Source organism: Saimiri boliviensis, chromosome 2 (assembly GCF_048565385.1).
Source record: "Saimiri boliviensis isolate mSaiBol1 chromosome 2, mSaiBol1.pri, whole genome shotgun sequence".
NCBI lineage: Eukaryota > Metazoa > Chordata > Mammalia > Primates > Cebidae > Saimiri > Saimiri boliviensis.
In genome coordinates this window covers 190,605,383-190,625,102 of record NC_133450.1, presented here as the reverse complement: position 1 = coordinate 190,625,102, position 19,720 = coordinate 190,605,383, and the positions used below count along the sequence as shown (strand labels likewise).

The 19,720-nt window shown below is 47.5% G+C and overlaps 1 protein-coding gene across 4 annotated transcripts in view; it reads right to left on the bottom strand.

Moving 5' to 3' along the window:
- The window catches only part of CCDC180 (coiled-coil domain containing 180), a 72,618-nt gene that overhangs the window by 36,183 nt on the left and 16,715 nt on the right, over window positions 1-19,720 (bottom strand). For all 4 annotated transcript variants that reach the window (XM_074395068.1, XM_074395069.1, XM_074395070.1 and 1 more), the window contains 10 exons: window positions 19,218-19,381; window positions 17,879-17,998; window positions 12,872-12,951; window positions 10,192-10,280; window positions 9,259-9,381; window positions 7,634-7,807; window positions 6,161-6,276; window positions 4,465-4,591; window positions 2,721-2,760; window positions 2,156-2,592 (listed from right to left, as the gene is read on the bottom strand). In XM_074395068.1, the coding sequence (XP_074251169.1) occupies window positions 2,156-2,592; window positions 2,721-2,760; window positions 4,465-4,591; window positions 6,161-6,276; window positions 7,634-7,807; window positions 9,259-9,381; window positions 10,192-10,280; window positions 12,872-12,951; window positions 17,879-17,998; window positions 19,218-19,381 (1,470 nt within the window). The remainder of the gene's footprint in view (window positions 1-2,155; window positions 2,593-2,720; window positions 2,761-4,464; window positions 4,592-6,160; window positions 6,277-7,633; window positions 7,808-9,258; window positions 9,382-10,191; window positions 10,281-12,871; window positions 12,952-17,878; window positions 17,999-19,217; window positions 19,382-19,720) is intronic.

Below are 19,720 nucleotides of genomic sequence, written 5' to 3'. Positions count from 1 at the left end.
ATGATTATCTCAATAGATGCAGAAGAAGCTTTTGATAAAATTCAACACCCCTTCAAGTTAAAAACCCTCAACAAACTAGGCACTGAAGGAAAGTACTTCAAAATAGTAAGAGCCACCTATAACAAACATCATACTGATTGGGCAAAAGCTGGAAGCATTCCTCTTGAAAACCAGCACAAGACAAGGATGCCACCTTGCACCATTCCTATTCAACTAGTATTAGAAGCCCTGGCTAGAGCAATCAGGCAGGAGAAAGAAATAGGAAGAGAGGAAGTCAAACTATCCTGTTTGCAGATGACATGATTCTATATCTAGAAAACCCCATAGTCTCTGACCAAAAGCTCTTTGATCTGATACACAACATCAGCAAAGTTTCAGAGTACAAAAGCAACGTACAAAAATCAGTAGCATTCCTACATACCAATAACATCTAAGCCGAGAGCCAAAACAGGAATGCAATCCCACTCACAATCACCACAAAAAGAATAAAATATCTAGTAATACAGCTAACCAGGAAGGTGAAAAGTCTCTACAATGAGAATTACAAACCACTGCTCAAAAAAATCAGAGATGACCAAACAAATAGAAAAGCATAAACATCCCATGTTCATGGATAGGAAGAATCAGTATCTTTAAAATGGCCATATTGCTCAAAGCAATTTACAGATTCAATGTTATTCCTATCAAACTACCAATGACCTTCTTACAGGATCAGAAAACCTATTTTAAAATTTATATGCAACAAAAAAAGAGCCTGAATAGTGAAGGCAATCCTAAGTAAAAAGCGCACAGCTGGAGGTATCATGTTACCTGACAGGTCTACAGTAATCAAAATAGCACGTTACAGGTACAAGAACAGACACACAAACCAACGGAATAAAATGCCTCACATCTAAACTATCTGATCTTCAACAAAGCTGACAAAAACAAGGAATGAGGAAAGGACCTACTCATTCAATAAATGGTGCTGGGATAACTGGGTAGCCACAGCAGAAGATTGAAACTGGACCCCTATGTTATGCCACATACAAAAATCAACTAGAGATAGATTACAGATTTAAATGTAAAGCCTAAAACTATAAAAGAAAAACCTGGAAGATAAAATAAAAAAGCCATTCTGGGGACTTGGCAAAGATTTCATGATGAAGACACCAAAAGCAATTGTAACAAAACCAAAAATTGGCAAATGGACCTAATTAAACTAAAGAGCTTCTGTATAGCAAAACAAACAAAAACTATCAACAAACAGAGAACCTACAGAGTGAAAGAAAATAATTGCAAACTATGCTTCTGACAAAGGTGTAATATCCAGAATCTCTAAGAAATTTAAATTAACAAGCAAAAAACAACCCCATTCAAAAGTGGGCAAAGGACACAGACACTTTTCAAAAGTAGACATACATGTGGCCAACCAGTATATGAAAAGAGGCTCAACATCACTTATCATTAGAGAAATACAAATCAAAACCACAATGAGATGCCATCTCATAACAGCCAGAATGAATATGATTTAAAAGTCAAAAAACAGCAGATGCTGGCAAGATTGGAGAGAAAAGGGTATGCTTATTTACTGCTAATGGGAGTGTATTCTAGTGTGGCAATTTCTCAAAGAACTTAAAATGGAACTAACTACCTTTTGACCCCACAGTCCCATTATTGGGTATATACCCAAAGGAATGTAAAACATTCTACCATAAAGACACATGCATGCCCATATATTCATTGCAGTACTATTCACAATAGCAAAGACATGGCGTCAACCTAAATGCCCATTGACAGTAGACTGGATAAATAAAATGTGGTACATATAAACCATGGGATACTATGCAACCATAAAAAGAATGAGACTATGTCCTTGGCAGCAACAAAACCTATCGGGTACTGTGCTTATTACCCTGCTGACAAAATTATCTGGATATCAAACCCCCATGACAAGCAATTTACCTGCACATGTACCCCTGAACAATAAAAAACCTGCACATGTACCCCTGAACCTAAGATAAAAATTTTTTTAAGTATGAATATTTTTGTAATTCTCTTTCTATACCTCTATGGATACTGGGCCACTGAGGACCCCCGCTTACACTAGGGATACACACAGAACGACCATAGCAAACTTTCTCAATGCCCAAGAATGAATCCGTTGCTGGCCTACCTCACCCACAGACAAACTCTCTTGCTCTTCCTGTGCCTCCTTCTCCTCCTTCTCTTCCTCCAGCTTCTCCTCCTCCTCCTCTTCCTCCTTCTCATGGTCCAACTCCTCCTTTTCTCCTTGACCCTTCACATTCTCCTGGTTCAGGGATGGGTTTAAGGAACTCTCTCTTTCAACCTGCATTTCTTCCACTCCCTGAATAGAGCCTTCTTTGGACTCATCCATCTCAGCATGCAGAGGAGAGTTTTTCTGCTGGCCCAGCTCCTCTTCAGTTATGAAGGACTCCATTTCTTGAGTGTTTTCTTCTTCCGTCTCTTCTACTGACCTGGCAGCACTTGTCCCACTACTTATGCTTTCCTCACCTCTGCTCATGTCCTCTTTAGATTCTTGCCTCTTCCTCAGTTTTCTCATTCGCTTCTGGAAGCATTTTTCATGTGCGTCTGTTGACGATCAACATCAAAGCACAAGGACAGACAAGTTACTGATGCTGCCTGGATTGGGCCTCCCAACCCACAAACGCATAAGAGTGAAGTCTGGGAGAATCAGACTTGAATTGAAAAAGTGTTACCTGGTTTCCTGAATTTGAAAATGACTTCTCCAACCAAGTTCTACAAGGAAAAACCACAAGTCACTAAAGGACATTTCTTCAGAGTGCCACTTCTAAGTGCATCTCTTTTAAGTAGAAGGACCCATCCCTCCCCTTTAATACCTGATGCAGGCTTTGACAAACTCAGTTCACTGTGGTAATTGGGGTGTTCCCAATCTAGGGAACCAGTTTTTCTTAATTCCAAGAAGGCCAGTAAACCCTTATACCACACAATAGGTAGTCACGGAATAAAAGCTCATTATGACATATATTTTGGCAGTGATCTGGAGCAAAGGGCAAGAAAAATATAAACTGAGGGATGCAAATGAAGGGGCAGAAATCTGCTGCATTCTGTGCTAGATGAAACAGACAGAATGGGCATGATTTACATGATCCTGTGAGCCCCCTTGTAAACCCTGTCAACCTGTTTCACAGGCTCTGGCTGAAGTTTTGGATATACTGTGTTATGGATAACAGTGCAAGCTATAGAGTGTGCAGGTCTGGATTTGATTCCCAGATCCTTATAAGCTAAGTGATCTTGGGCAAGTCCTTTAAACCCTATGGGGCTTAGTGTTATCCTCCATGAAATGAATATTTTTTAATAGTACCTATTTTACCTTTAACCCAGATGACCCGAATCACCTCAAAGGGCAGGCAATGAGCTCACCATCCTATAGCTTGAGCTTCCCCTTCAACCTAGGTGGCACAGGGAGCATCCATTAGCAATCTAAACAGGATTCTCTTCTGGGAGGAGAGATCCTTGGGGAAGGAGCCAGTTGTCCTGTATATGTGGGAAACCTTTGGCCACGTTCGGTGCCAACCACAAGCATTTCCATTTTGGCCAGGCAGGACTCTGGCTAGTGTGTGGGAAAAGAGCCAAACTCTGGGGGATTCAAACCAGGGAATCCCAGGTATCCATGCATTTACCCAGAGAACATTTATCATGTCTGAATTATGTGTAAGACCTTGTGCTAACAGCAATCAAAGTTGAATAAAAATTAATAAGGCATACATGCCCTTTAAGCACTACATAATACTTAGGTGCTCTAGACTCCTGTATTTGACAGCAACCAAGCACAAAATATTCAGAGCCCAGAGAGGTGGCAGGGGCTGAGCAAGGTGAGATGAGGGGTCAGGCTGAATGAGTGGGAGCCTTTCCCTTGGTAGTGAACTGGAGGTATGGATGGGTTTGGGATATGTAGAGACAGAGGGGCCCCAGCAAAGGGAGCAGGATGAGGAAGGGCAGCAGGCAGGGGGCACATGCAGGAAGAGGGATGAGTCTCCTGGATGGGGAAGAGTCAAGAGGGGAAGCAGAGAGTGTGGGACTATCTATCTAGTGTTTATCTAGGGACTGTAAGTTGGATTTGGCGGGGGCTGCAAAGTTGATGAGCGATTTTTCAGGAGTGTAGGTGGGTCAAAGCTATATTTTAGGAGAATTATGCAGCAGTGGTAAGTATGATAAATGGAATTCCAAGAGCCCTATAAATTAACCTTTTCATTATAAGTCCATTCAGGCTTGAGCCCTGAATTCTGAACCCTTCAGTCTCTTTTAAACTGACAAAGAGGTGGTCTCTTTAGAGACACTTTCAGCTTCTTTCTCCTTACATTGATTTGAACTCTGCAGGGTTAGGAATGTCTTTCAGAGTCTAGGCAGATCATAACAAGAAGTCAGCCTCTCTCTTAGCTTCTTCATGAGTAGCTGGGTGTATCATTTCCCTCTCCATACCTGTTCAAAGATTTCACGCACAAAGAAGTATTGGCTGAGGGTGGAGCTGTAGGAGTTGAGTTCTTTCAGTACGATGCCTGGGTACTCCATCACTTCCTTTGTCACGAGGGTGTGAAAAGATTCATACCTGGGAGGTAGGTAGGTGAGACAGGGGACCCCAGCCAGGAAGCACACCCCTGACCCCAAAGAGATGGGCTGAAGTCTGGCACTTAGCTCTGTGTAGAGCTGCTGTGTGGCTGCTTTTATTGCAGCAGTCCTTGGTTTGTTTTGCTATTTTTCTGATCATACAAGAAATACATACTTTTTGTAGAAAGTTTCGAAAACACACTCAGAGGGTTTTCTGCTTGTAACGTGAGCTTCCTTTCGCTGTCCAGGGTTCTAACCCTGCCCTTGGTCTTTACGCTGTCCTTGAACTTTACATTATCTACATTATCCCATCAAACCCCCACATCCCCCAAGATCCAGACTTCTGTTTCTCAGATAAGGAGACCAAGGCTCATGGGGTTACTTGCTTGCCTAAAGTAATCAGAATTGCCTTCTGAATCTAAGTACCGCAATCAATTGACAGTGTAATTCCATTTCTGTGAATAGTCCTTATGGAATCAGTTGTACAAAGTCACAAAGATCAAAGAAAGTTCACTGAGAATTGTCTGTCATACTGAGGAGTTAGAACAAATAGAAACAGCTAATCAATTGGGGGATTGCTAAACCATTATGAATTATCTATATTTACTTCATAATGCTATGTGGTATTTAAAAATAGAAATAAATCTGCAGTTATGGAACAATTTTCATAGTATAATCCAACCTTTTTTTTTTTTTTGAGACAGAGTCTCACATTGCTGCTGGGCTGGAATGCAATGGGGCGATCTTCGCTCACTGCAACCTCTGCCTCCTGGGTTCAAGCAATTCTCCTGCCTCAGCCTCCCAAGCAGCTAGGATTACAGGCACCCACCACCACAGCTGGCTAATTTTTTGTATTTTTAGTAGAGATGGGGTTTCACTATTTTGGCCAGGCTGGTGTCGAACTCCTGACTTTGTGATCTGCCTGCCTTGGCCTCCCAAAGTGCTGGGATTATAGGCGTGAGCCACCGTGCCTGGCCAATCCAACCTTTATTTTAAAAACACTATATATGTGTATGTTTGCAGTGGTTAATTCATTTTTCCTGCTTTGAAAAATAATGTACATGTTTAATTTTTTTTTTTTTTTGAGACATAGTCTTGCTCTGTCCCCTAGCCTGAAGTGCAGTGGCATGATCTCAGCTCACTGCAACCTCTGTCTCCAGGGTTAAAGTGATTCTCCTGCCTCAGCCTCCCAAGTAGCTGGGATTATAGGTGCCCACTACCATGCCTGGCTAATATTTGTATTTTTAGTAGAGATGGGGTTTCACCATGTTGGCCAGGCTGGTCTTGAACTCCTGTTCTCAGATGATCCACCCACATCTTTAAATTTTGAAAAGGAGGCCACATGTTCTTGAACTTGAGCCACATTTCTTTGAAACCTCCCTCCACAAACTTTTCAACATTCTCCCTAGAAGCTTCTTTGTTGGCTGAGAGCAGAGCTGCAGAGGGCCACAATGCTTTCTAAAGTGAGAGGCACAATTTTCGTTTTAAGGACTCTTGTGCAGGCTGCCCTTGACTTTGAAGATGAATCCCTGACCATCCCCTCCTGCCTTTTAGGGCCTGTTTGGCCTACCTGTATTTCATGTTCTTCAGATAATCTTTGACCTTTTCCAGGTGAAACGCCAGTGTTTCTTGGTGGCTCTGCTGCCTCAGTTGGTCCAAGAGCCTGTCAAGGTGGGCTTCCTGGGCCTGCAGCCACCCCCAAAACAAGAGCAGATGTGACCTCCAGTGATCATGGAGTATGAGTGACCTGCATGGACCCTGCCGCTGGAACTGAGGCCCAGGTGCCCGGCAGATCCAGGACTTCCTTTCAACAAACAGGGCACCTAACCTGCCACCACCCTCTCTCTCCACTATAAGCCTTCAGACACTTCTCTGCCTGCAAGGTTCTTCCCTGCCCACATAATACCCCCAGGGAACCAGGTCAGATGGGACTCCCTGGGGACATGGCCCTCCCACCTGCCTAGTCAGGCCTGCACTACACCTGCTCCTCACTCTCCTTCTCACCAGTCGTGCTTGAAATCAGTTGCTGAGTTTGTCCCCCCTCACCTCCTGGACAGTGTGAGAGCAGGCAGGGCAGGGGCCAGCTGACCTCCTGTGCAGGCAGGAGATGGCCCCAGTTATGGAGTTTTGAAATGATTCCCAACACGTGCACAGTTTGCTATATGAATGACACGTTTGACTCTAAGAACTTGGAGTGTCTTCCCCCTCTTCTTTCAGAATGTGATGTCTTATCAGACCCCATATATGAGAACTTGGAGCTATTCCTCCTTAACTTGGAAATGTTATATCACCCTTATCAGCCCCCGATATGTGAGTTACTGACCTTAACTACTGGACCTCAAAAAACTCAAGAGTTTGACACTTAGAGAGCTTAGGCTGAGGCAGGTTTCACTCTGTGAGTGGCTCCTTTGAATGAGAGAGAGCTCAGGCTGTGACAGGTTTGAGGCTATGAAGCCAAGCCACCAGCACCGGCACTACCCTCTGGCTTCCAGGGACCTATGTGCCATCACCGATGTCTACTGTGTTGGCTTGCAAGCCAGTTTCTCCTGAGAAACCACATGTGGAAAGAAACCATAGCTGAAGCTTTTATTAGACTTTACTTCCCATGGAAGCCTGCTTCCATCCTAATTGAGCAACTGGACTTTAATAGCTTTGCAACTCACAACAGGCTTGAAGTACCTTGCTACGCCCTGTGGACCTATTCCCTTTGCGGTTTGCTCACGCTCTTCTCCCCCTTTTTAAGCATTGTGAAGCTACAAAAAAAAAAATTCTCTTTGAATGGCAATAAAGTGTGTGATTCGTAATCCCATCCTTTAATCGTCTCCTTATTTGAACCATCTGTCAGCCTCCCATGCACGCTCTTACAGACACCTTTGGTTCCGGGAGATTTCCGCTATCTCCATCTGATCCTACGACCAACGTGAGCCTCAGTGTCCACATCTGCACAAATTTCATAGCTTAAGGTTTTCCATTTGGGTCAAGGATCTGTTTGAGTTCACTGGTGTTTGTGGTGTGAAACATGGAGCCCCAGGTGGGGGCATACCTGGCTCTCCAGGCTGTGCTTCTGCCGGTGCTGCTCCATCCTCTTCTCCAGCTCCAGCTCCTGCACCAACAGCTCACTCTGGTGTGCCTCCCACAGTTGCACCACCTCCTGGAAGTACTTGAAGAGGTTCGAACTCTGCCACTCCGTCTGATCTGCCAGGGTCTCGAAGGATTTCTACAGTGGCAGAGCCCAGAGAAGGAACCTTGAGGGTTGATGGTCCCAGGGCCAGGAAGAGGGCCCACCTGTGGGACCCCCATCTCTAACAACTAAACAGCATTGCCCAGACACCATCCCTCAAGGCCAACATCCAGGCCACACCTGGGCTCCTGGTCCTCCCTCCCTGGGGTAGCATTTCAGGTCTGCCCAAGGCCAAATGCCCTTGGTCTTGCTGATCGATAAGTCCCATCTCTAGACATGTCCTATGCCCCACAAAAGTCTCTGACAGGAAGATGGAATCTGGGCATAGAAGAAAGAAGGTCCATTCTTAAAAACCAGGCTGGGCACTCAGGAGGCCACAGCAATGCTGGCCTGGGTCTCTTTCCTTCTCTGGAGTTCCCTCACTCATGGCACGGGGGCCAAACACCACACCTGCTTTGAAATCCTCACACACCACTCACCTTTGAAAAAAATATATGTGTTGGCCAGGCATGGTGGCTCACACCTATAATCTCAGCACTTTGGAAGGCTGAGGCAGGTGGATCACCTGAGGTCGGGAGTTTGAGACCAGCCTGACCAACATGGAGAAACCCCATCTCTACTAAAAATACAAAATTAGCTGGGCATGGTGGTGCATGCCTGTAATTCCAGCTACTTGGGAGACTGAGGCAGGAGAATCACTTGAACCTGAACGGTGGAGGTTATGGTGAACCAAGATCACACCGTTGTACTCCAGCCTGGGCAACAAGGGCAAAACTGTCTCATTAAAAAAAAAAAAAAAAGTACATGTCCTATGCCCTCATCTGGGTCAGGGGTAGGCAAGCTGCCACCTGTACACTAAATTTGGCCCTCCACCTGTTTTTGTTGGGTCCTGAGAGCTACACGCAGATATTCCAGTTTTAAAATGGCTGGAAAATAATCAAAAGAAGATATTTAATGAGATAAATATTATATAAAATTCACATTTCAGTGTTCATCAACAAAGCTATTGGAACAGTATTTAAAACAGCCATGCCATTTGTTTCTGCATTGCCTAGGGCTGCTTTTGCATGGCGCTTGCAGAGCTGACAAAGTGAGTCAGAGACCTGATGGCCCACAGACCCTAAAATCGTCACAATCTGGCCCTTCACAGAAAACACGAGCCAACCCCGGCTCAAGACAACACACATTTGGGCTGGGGGCTTATTGTGCCTCTGCCAACCCTTCAGTGCCCAGGGTCAACAATGGCTGGGAGCGTTCATGGCCTGGAGTTCTGCGCAGCACCCCTGTCAGTGGGTGGCTGGGAGGAGTCGGCTTGGTGAGCCTGGAGTGGCCAGCATAAGGGGGCTGCTCTGAGAGGGGCTGACAAGGGCGAGTGGACACACTAGGAACATGCCATTTGGAGCTCCTGGACTCTCCTTACAACCCAAGACCCCCAGGAACCCCCAACCCCACCTCAGCTCCCCAGCAGAACAGTCCCCAGCACGCACGTCCAAGAGCTCCAGGTCCTCCTCCACCTTGCCCTGGAACGCTCCCACCATCTGGAATAAGAACTGGTTCACCAGGGTCTCTGCCTCCTCCTCAGTGAAGGCTTCCCAGTCCAGCAGCTGTTTCTGGGGTGTGTGGGACAAAGCAGAGCCTGGATTAGTGCTTGGTCCCCACAGGCATCAACCACATCCTATGGGCCTCAGCATTGCTCAAATCAGGCCTGGGCTCCAGGTGAAGGGCCCTGCACCCCATCAATTCTGTTCCCCTTAGGGTCTGGGGGGCTGGGCGCAAGCTGGCTGGAGAGGCATGCAGGAGCTCCCTGGGGGCTCCCCAAGTGGGGCCCTCAGCTCAAACATGCTTCACAACAGATTAAGCTTTGTGGAGAGGAGTGGGGGTTGCTTACAGTCTTACCAAGAAAGCAGAAGGGGATATTCTGACTCAATAGTTCCTCTACCCCAGAGAATTGGTCACAGCCATGCTGGGGTTTGGGAGAAAGTTCACCGTCTCCCTCTGTGACACAGTGGGCAAGGTGAAGAGGAAAGTGGGGCCACGCCTATCTACGAAGGGGGCGCATCACAATAACTCCAGGACGCGACCTCCATTCATAAACAACGCTGTGTATGACACAGAGTCAAGGGTGAAGTCTGCGGTGATCTGAGAGTGCACACACCATCTGACATGGGCTTCCTGGGGGAGGCGATGGGCTAAAACAGGAGAGATGGCAGGGCTAGCTGGGAGGGGATCTGGGCAGAAGGAACAGCTTCAGAATGCCCAGAGCCCATGAGGAAGAAAAGCCTGGATGGAGGCTAAAGGGTGTCTGGGAGTGAGGTAGGGACAGAGCTGGGGAGGGAAAGGCATTGGGGATGGGGCCGGGGAGGGCAGTGCAGGTCCTGCCCAGGCGCTCCTCTTCTCAGGCCTGCAGGAAGGGTGCCCACCTTACAATTCTGCAGATGCATCAGGCACTCCTGCCACGTCTTCTCATACAGCAGGCGGATCCGCATCATGCAGTCCAGGTGGTAGGTGTCTCCAAGAGCAGAAAACAAAGCATATCAGTCCAGAAGGAAGAAGGGATGAGAAACAAGAGTGTCCCCTTTGCAAAGGAGCAAAGTGCCTCCACAGCAACACTTATTTAGGTGAAGATCAGTGATCCCGATTCAGACCAGGGGCTGGCATCCCCTTACAAAGTTCCTGACACCCCAAGATAAGGATCTCAAATGAAGAGCTTGTCTTTATCTGTTCTGAATCCATTCTGGCCCTGACTCTTGACTCAGTTTCGGGGCTGGTGAAATTCCTTTTGGGCAACTGCACCAAGTTGTAAACCAGTAATGAGAGTGGAGATCAATGAACATCGACTGATCCCATCTGTGGTTCATCCCTGAAAAAGTGAATGCACTAGCAGAATGCCCAAAAGCTTTCTTATTTATTTATTTTCTCTATTTCTCCTCCCTTCAGTTTCCCAGCTTATGACAAACTCAGTGTGACTCTGATGTTTAAGATAAGCAACTCTGGGTTAGTGCTGCTGGCAATTTCTAGAAACTGAAAGACCACACAGAGATTTTGTGGTGGCTGTTCTTTGTCCAGGGCTGGGGAAGAGGGCAGGGTGATGGTAGCTGGCTGTAGATTTAGGATACCTGGGAGGGTTGACAGATGCCAGAACTGATGAGAAGAAGCTGTCAATCTGCTTCCTCCTGTCCCCAGGGCTAGTTCCTAGGCCATGGTGTCCACATCCTCCTGTGAGGCCACTGTGAGGGGTTCTCAGCGGTCCCCCTGCACCTCTCTGGGCCATTTGCGCCCTCTGACATCATCACCTTCAGCACAGAACCTTCCACTGGGTTACCACTGCCCTCAGGATAAAGCCCAGACTTTCCCATGCAGCCCGTGTCGCCAGCAGAGTCCAGCTGCTTTGCATCTTCTAGCCTCCCTTCCCTGTTTCCAAAGGCCTCCACTTTGTCTTGGCTTGGGGGCCCCCTACACTGTATCCTTGCTTGAAATGCCTCCTCCCTCTTGGCTTGGCTGACTCTTACCTCCCTTGCAGTTCTCAACCAGCTGTGTCCCTGGGGATGGCTCCCAGGGCTGGGGACCTGTCCATTCCCTGCTTGCTCTGACTTCTGCTCTGGACTGGAAGTGCCCAAAGGCAGAGCCAGCTACTGAATGCCAAGGCCCAGCACAACGCCTGTCCGTAGGGGGCACTAAATGAATGGCAGCCATTGCTATTATTTGGGGTCTCAGGGCTCATGCAGAAACACCCTTAGTATTATAAACCTGAGGGCCCTAGAAACAGTGGCGGGTACTACTAGCTGAAGTACCCAAGCTAAGTCCAGCTGTGACACTTCATTGGCTGTGTGACCTTGGGCAGGATACTTTACCTCTCTGTGCCACTAAACCCTTCTCTTGCTACAAGAGGACAATGATACCACCGACCTCACTAGGTTGCTGTGATCCTCTAAGGAGATGAAAAACTTATTACATATCTTCTAGAGCAAGTCGTGGCAAACCTTTTCTATGCAAGGCTAGAGAGTAAATTGTTTTTGCTTTGTGGCCATACAGTCTCTGTTGTAGCTGCAGATGTTCCCTGATTTACAATGGGGTTATGTCCCAATAAACCCACCGTAAGTTGAAAATATCTTCAGTTGAAAATACCTTTAACATGCCTAACCTACTGAACATCATAGCTTAGCCTAGTCTACCTTAAATGTGCTTAGAAAACGTACATTCGTCTACAGTTTGGTGAAATCATCGGGCAGCAGAGTCCACCTGTTTACCCTCATGACCGCAGGGCTGACTGGGAGCTGCAGCTTGTCACCATTGCCCAGCATTGCCAGGGAGTATTGCACCACGGGTCCAGGCACCATAGGCCAGGAAAAGAGCAAAATTCAAAATCTGAAGTACAGTTTTTGCTGAATGTGTATCACTTTCACACTTCTGTAAAGTCGCAAAGTCCTAAGTTGACCCATCGTAAGTCAGGGGCCATTTGCATTCACCTCTGCCATTTAGGACAAAAGCAGCCAGAGACAATGTGTCAGCAGATGAGGCAGCTGGAGTCTAACAACACTTACTGACCAAACCAGCAGCCAGCCCGGGCTGCAGCCTGACTGCCCTCATTATAGAGCATTTTGAAATATCACCATTTGGGATTGAGGACTCTGTGTAAGCAAGGCACTGGACTGCCACTGGACACCCACCCCACAAGCAGGGACTACTACTCCTCTTGCCATCACTGTTTTACAGAGGAGGACGCTGAGGCCACGAAAGGCCCTGATTTTCCCAAGGTCACACACTCCTCTGGGAGGAGCAGAGTTGGGTGTCAAGACCATGTGCTCCACCTCACACTCTCAGGATATATCCCTAAGCCTTCCTCAAAGAGGGCATCAGAGCCATCTCTCTGTCTCCATGCTTGGGTCAGGGGTCAGAGGGTGTGCCTTGTGTAGCTGCAGGCTGGGCAGTGAGGAGAGGAGGCTCTGGGAAGGGAGGAGGGGCCTTTTGAGCCCTCAGAGCTCTTTTCCCTCCACATCCCCGTCGTGATTGCTGCTCCACCCACTTGGCTGAGCTTCGACAAAGCATCTGCTTGAACAGAGTTCTGGAGAGATGCAGGCGAGTCCTGCAAACGTCACTCACCTAGTTCCTTGTTCAGGGCATTGAGGGAAGAATGCCACTCAGTCAGCTGAGTTCTGTTGTAATTGGGGGGCAGGAGGTCACTGGGGAAGGAAGATGTGGCAAGTCAGCCGCACAGGAACAAAACATTTACTCACCAAAATGGATAGCATCTTCAAGGAACAGAGCTCCAGAAAATCACAGATTGAAATACTGAAGAACAAAGGGAACTGCTGGAGATTTCCTGGTGCCAAAACACGACCTGGCTAAAAGGTCTTTTAATTAACAACTTCTAAGTAATCAGTTTGTTACTTAGAATTTTTCCAGTGGGAAAAACAAATTGCTCATATCCCTTGACCAAGGAAGCCTACTTCTTTTTTTTTTTTTTTTTGAGACGGAGTCTCGCTCTTGTTACCCAGGCTGGAGTGCAATGGCGCGATCTTGGCTCACTGCAACCTCCGCCTCCTGGGTTCAGGCAATTCTCCTGCCTCAGCCTCCTGAGTAGCTGGGATTACAGGCACGCGCCACCATGCCCAGCTAATTTTTTGTATTTTTAGTAGAGACGGGGTTTCACCATGTTGGCCAGGATGGTCTCGATCTCTTGACCTTGTGATCCACCTGCCTCGGCCTCCCAAAGTGCTGGGATTACAGGCGTGAGCCACCGTGCCCGGCAGGAAGCCTATTTCTGGGAATTAATCTGAGATGGCATTATAAAATGCACAGAAACTTCATATATTAAGATGTTCACTTAACACTCCATTCATAAACTCACATGATGATTTAAAAACCTTCACATCAACAATAGAAAACTGTCTAAGTAAGGTACAGCGAAATCTCTTCTGAAGTCATTAGAGATGGTGTCATCAAAAAGAATGAGATCATGGCTTTGCAGCAACATGGATGGAGCTAGAGGCCACTATCCTACATTAACTAACACAGGAACAGAAAACCAGATACTGCAGGTTCTCACTTGTAAGTGGGAGCTAACCTTCGAATACATACGGGCATAAAGAAGAATACAAGCACCAGCACCTACTTGAGGGTGGAGAGTGGAAGGAGGGAGAAGGTGGAGACACTACCTACTTTGGATTATGCTTATTACCTGGGTGACAGAATAATCTGTACACCAAAACCCCACAACATGTGATTTACCTGTAGAACAAACCTGCACGTGTACCCCTGAATCTAAAATAAAAGTTTAAAAAAGGACACCAAGTTCTTTTCTAAATTTTTATTTTTATCTTAAGTTGCAGGGTGCTTGTGCAGGATATGCAGTTTGTTACACAGGCAAACACGTGCTATGGTGATTTGCTGCACCTATTAACCAGTCACCCAGATATTAAGCCCAGCATGCATTAGCTTTTCCTAATGCTCTCCTTCCCCCTATCTCACCCCCAACAGGCCCCAGTGTGTGTTGTTCCCTTCCCTGTGTCCATGCGTTCTCATCATTCAGCTCCCATTTATAAGTGAGGACATGCGGTGTTTGGTTCTCTGCTCCTGCTTTAGTTTGCTGAGGATAATGGCTTCCAGCTCCAACCATGACCCTGCAAAGGACATGATCTCATTTTTTCATGGCTGTACTATATTTCATGGTGTATATATACACCACATTTTCTTTATACAATTAGACACCTAATTTAAAAAAAAAATAGTGTGGTAGACTGAAAAATGGTCAGCTCCCTCCCACCGGGGAGGTGGAATCTATTTCTCCATCCCTGGAATCTGGGCATGGCTATGTAACTGGTCTTAGCCAACGGGACATTAGCAAACACAAGCTAGCAGAGGATTGGGAAGGGCTGTGCATGGGTTTGCCCTCTCCTACTTCAGTGACCTTCTGCCACCCACTGTATGTAGGATTTCAGGTTGGCCTCCTGGAAACTAAGACAGTAATATGGAGAGAGGACCCAACTGACCCAACAGAGACTCCAGACACATGAGTGAGGCTGTCCTAGACTTTCCAGCCCTTGCCAAGCCAGCCCACATTGGAGGAACCACCCAGCTGACTTATAGAATTATGAGAGACTAGACATGATTGTTGTTTAAAGACACTAAATTTGGGGTGCTGTTGAATGGTGCGGAAGAGGTGCATTGCTAGAGGGATCATATGATTTATTGTCTAAACTAGGACATTTTTGACAGTGAAAGAAGTCACTATGAATGATTATGCCAGAACAAGATGTATAACCCAGTATGGTCTTGGGCAAACAGTGATTCAGGTAACCCTACTCATAACTGGACAGTAATGAGCAAACGGTAAGTACAAGAGTATGCAGAGCATAATTCCAACTCTAAGCATTACACTAAATGCAACGTGGTCTCCCGGAACAGAAGAAGGACACGAGTGGAAAAACAGGTGAAATGCAGATGAAATCTGGGGTTTAGCTAATAGAAAAGTATCAAAATGAATTTGTCGCTTTTAATGAATGTCCAGTGGTACACAGGATGGTGACATTAAGGGAAACTGGGTGAAGAGTTAGGGTTAGGAATTCTGTGTGCCATCTTCGTAACTTTTCTGGAAATTGAATATAACTCCAAAATACAAATTTTATTTTTTGAAAAAAATATTTTACTATCATATGCACATATACTTACTGAGGCCAAGAAAACTCACGGGAATTCTCCCAGGTCTTAGGATATCTCCCTGTCAAGGCCTTGGGGAATCTTAGCTAGACTTTTCCCCCCGGCCATCACTGCCACATGCTCCTAGCAGACCCTGCATTTGAGTAGCAAGGATCCCCACCAAGTTTCTAGAACTTTGGGGGTTCCAGAAGAAGGGCCTGAAACTGTGGGCCAGGATGGGATGTGGGATCCCCAAATTGCCCAATGAGACAGTCCTCTTGGGACAGCTCGTCAGGCTTGATTAGAAGGTTTCCCCACTGCCTGAAAGGTCAGGGAGAAAGAGAGGACCATCTACACAGTGGGTGTTCTGGGTGCTATCAAGGCCTCAAGACCCAGCCTTCTCTACTGATGTTCACTGAATCTGTGACCAAGGCTTTGCAACTTTACCTTTAGTCCTGTGGGCTCCAGCCTTGTGTTCATAGTACATACTTCTGGGTGCTAGAATTGGGTTCTGAACTCATCTCTCTACATATTTCTACTGCAAAGGAGCTGTGTGGTCCTGCCAACACTCCCTCTCCCTCTGATTCGCAGAGTTGCCCCCTCTTCCTCCAGGTCAGGTCCAATGGCCTCCCCACTCTCCCTACAGACACTGCCATTGCACAATGTCTCGAAGCTATGGCCAGAAATTTCTATGGATACATTTTTTTCTCCTTGTGTTTGATCCCGTCTCTCTCTTCCATTCAGACAGGGGACCAGCCAGCCCACACTGACATCCTGTGAGAGAGGGATGTGGCAGGGCAATTTTCCTGGCTTTCATTTTCAAGAGCCTAATTTCTTGGGAGAGCCTAGTGTATTGGTGAGAAGGTGTTTGTGGCACCAGGCTGAGAGCCCTGGGGACCAGGTATTTCCCCGACTCTATACAAAGGGGCTGGGGAGAAACACAAACCGAGCAGGACAGGCAGGTGCCTGGCAGTGGCAGCCTGGATTCTGCTTCCTGGTGGCACTATGGAAGCACCTGCAAGACCCAGGGCCCTGGAGGGAGACACTACGTAGGCATGAAGACTCAGGGACTCAGAGCAGCCTCTTTGAGGAGGTTCCTATGTCCACTTGTCTGGAGGTAGCAGGAGCCCAGCGGCATTAGGGTGAACTATCACTGAGAACCAGACATCCCAAAAGCAGCCTTGGCAGTGCAAGAGATTCTAGAACTTGACCTCAAGGGATAGGATCCCTAGAAGAACAAGTTCTGTCCAACTTAAAGAACAGGGGCTCACCGTTGGAAATAAGTTGAATTACAGAAAACAACACAAGGACTTTTACTGTCCTGAGATATGTATCCACCTTGTTAATTTTACAGCTCAATCCAGATGTCCAAAATGTCAAACGCAAGGAGAAAAACTGGCCGGGCATGGTAGCACATGCAGGTAATCTCAGCACTTTGGGAGACCAAAGTGGATGAATTGCTCGAGCTCAGGGGTTCAAGGCCACCCTGGCCAACACGAAGAAACCTCATGTCTACTAAAAATACAAAAATTAGCTAGGCAAGGTGGCTCATGCCTATAGTCCCAGCTACTCCAGAGGCTGAGATGGGAGGATCACTTGAGCCCGGAAGGCAGAGGTTACAGTGAGCCAAGAGCACACCACTGCACTCCAGCCTAGGTGACAGAGCAAGACCCTGTCTCAAAAAAAAAAAAAAAAAAAAGAAAGAAAAGAAAGAAAGAAAGCATTACTTCCCATGGAAACAGGAGGTTCCTGCCTAGAGGCAGCCCCTCTAGCTCAATGTGGAGCCTTAATAGTTATTTATATCCTGGGAGAACTTAGGACCTCAGGGAGGGGAGATGAGAAGAATCTGTGTCCCAAGGTTCCAGGGAGCATTTCCCCAGCACACAGTACCTCCACTATGCAGTACCATGCAAGCTCCATCCTGCTGCTGAGGATGGAGGCTACAAACTCCCTGGACAGTGGATTCCAGGATCTAGAACAATCAGTGGGTACCCCACTTAACAGCTTTCTTATGAAATCAGAGCTGGGTGGACCCACATCTGAGGAGAGCGTCCACAGCCTCTGACAGGTGCCCTCAGCCTCCAGTGTCAGATGCCTCTGACCCGCACCTCCAAACTGCAAAGCTCTTGGAGCTACTCTGCTCCCCAATGCCCTCCAAACCCCTTCACCCGGCCACAGGCCCTGCGTGCTTTGCTCTGTGCCTCCTCCTCCCTCACCCCTGTTCATTGCTTCTTTCAAGCTGTTTACCAGTTACAAGAAGCTTCTTTCTGCAGCAAATGGGTCATGCCCTTTCTTGTGAGTGGGGCTGGAATGCTCCAGAATGTGGGCCCAGGTGGCCAGCCCAGGACCAGAGAGCTGGGAGTTGGCCTGCCTAGTCTGAAGGATGGCTTAGGGACAGCGTGCAGGCCACACCTGCCTCCGACACTGGACCCCCCAAAAGCACCCCTCCTGGGTGACCCCTCCGACCCATACCAGATGGTGCAGAGGTGCTTCAGCCGCCTTTGCTGCAGGATGTTCTGGGTCTTCAGCATGACCTCTAGCTCCTTCTTCACAGCCGGGGGAGTACGGATACTCTCACTGGCCATGAATTCACTGGGTAGCCAGACACATTGGCACCATAAAAGGGAGAGGAGGAGCAGGGCAGGTGTGAGAGCCGGGAAGAGCCCCAGCACCCCTTCCCTAACACCACCCCAGCCCCTTCCTCCCCAGCCTCTGCTTCTCCTCCAGGACCCTAAAGAAAGGAGAGAGACAGGGAGAGTGGGAGAAACAGAGAAGGGAGAAGTGGAGGAAAGAACAGAGGGATCGTCAGGTCAGTGGAGCTCTGGCACAGACAGCATGAGACCAGCAGGTTCAGACGTGGTGGGGTCTTGACTGCCGCCTGCCTGCTGTGCTACTTTGGTCAAGTCCTTCTCCTACTCTGAGCCTCCATTTCTTCTTCTGTAAAATGGAATGCATGATCATGTTTTTCTCATTGGCACTTGCAAGCACTCAGTAAAATGATGGAAGCAAGGCCCCTAGCACTGTGTTTGGCTCATGGGAAATGCCTAGTAAACGGCAGCTGTTGCCATCACTGTTGACGATGTTTGGCATTTATAACAGCGTCCCAGTTCTAAGCCCAGACACGCGCTTTCCACGCAGTATCTCGCTAGATGACTGAAGTTCTATCACAGGTCCATTAGGATGCCTGCTCTGCGTAGGAAGAGATATAGACTTCGAATATTCAAGGGCTTGGTCAAAGTCACATGGAAAGGCAAGGTGGAGCTAGGCCCTGATGCATTTTTCCTTCCTCCAGAGCAAAAGTGCCACTTGGCGGAGGAGGCACGGAGAAAGGACCTGTCTTCACCCTCCCTCCTATGGGAGTGAGGAAACACTCTCCCCAAGGGTGGGAAGTGTTTACCTGAAAGATGTCCATTCGTTCGGGCCCAGTGTCCACAGGGTTATGAGTGATAATAAACAGTGGAAATTATACAGATAATTAGATGAATGCTTTCCAGCTATTTGTCGGGAGATCAGAGAATGGTCATGCAACAAGGTTCATGAATAAAATATATAACTGCATATAGTGTATGGATCCAGAAGAGCCTGGGAGAAAATATACCAAAATATTTGCTATGTTTCTCACTGTGAGAAGAGATTAGTGGTGATTTTAAATTTATTCTTTATACCTTTATGTATTTCTAACTTTAAAAAGGACACAGAGAAACAGCAGCATTTTTAGGTAATGCGAAAAGGGAGGGAGAATGCCACCCCAGCCTCTGCCAGCCCCTGACGGGCTGGAGAAGGAGCTGTGTGTGGTGTGGGCAGCACTGACCTGAAATTCTGCAGCAGAGCCTCCTTCTTGAGAGCCTTCCAGGTGTCCACCAGGCCTTGCCAGCGGTGGCGGCTGTCCAGCTCCTGTTGCAGGGTGGACTCCATCAGGTTGACAAACAGCTGGGTGATGGCCTTCCGGTTGCCCAGCAGGGCATAGTTCATGATCTGTGGTCACAGGTGGACAGGGCTCTAGACAGGGCAGGGTCTCTCTCAGGTCAGGGCAAGGCTCAGTTAGAGAGGGGCAGTGGGAGGCTGGAGTGGGTATGTGTCGCTTGTGGGCTGTGAGTGGGGTGGGTGCAGGGCCTGAGGGGGACTGAGGGGTCAGTGGGCACTCGAAGAAACTGCCTGGAGCTGAGCAGCCACGGACAAGGTTCTTCCTTGAAGGCTTCACCACAGACTCTGACTGCAGGAGCTTCAGCCCAGCTCCAAGGTCACTCTAGATGGTTTGCTAAAGAAGGTGAAAGGAGCTAGGCACTCAGTGAGCTCTAAGTGTTTACCCTTTTT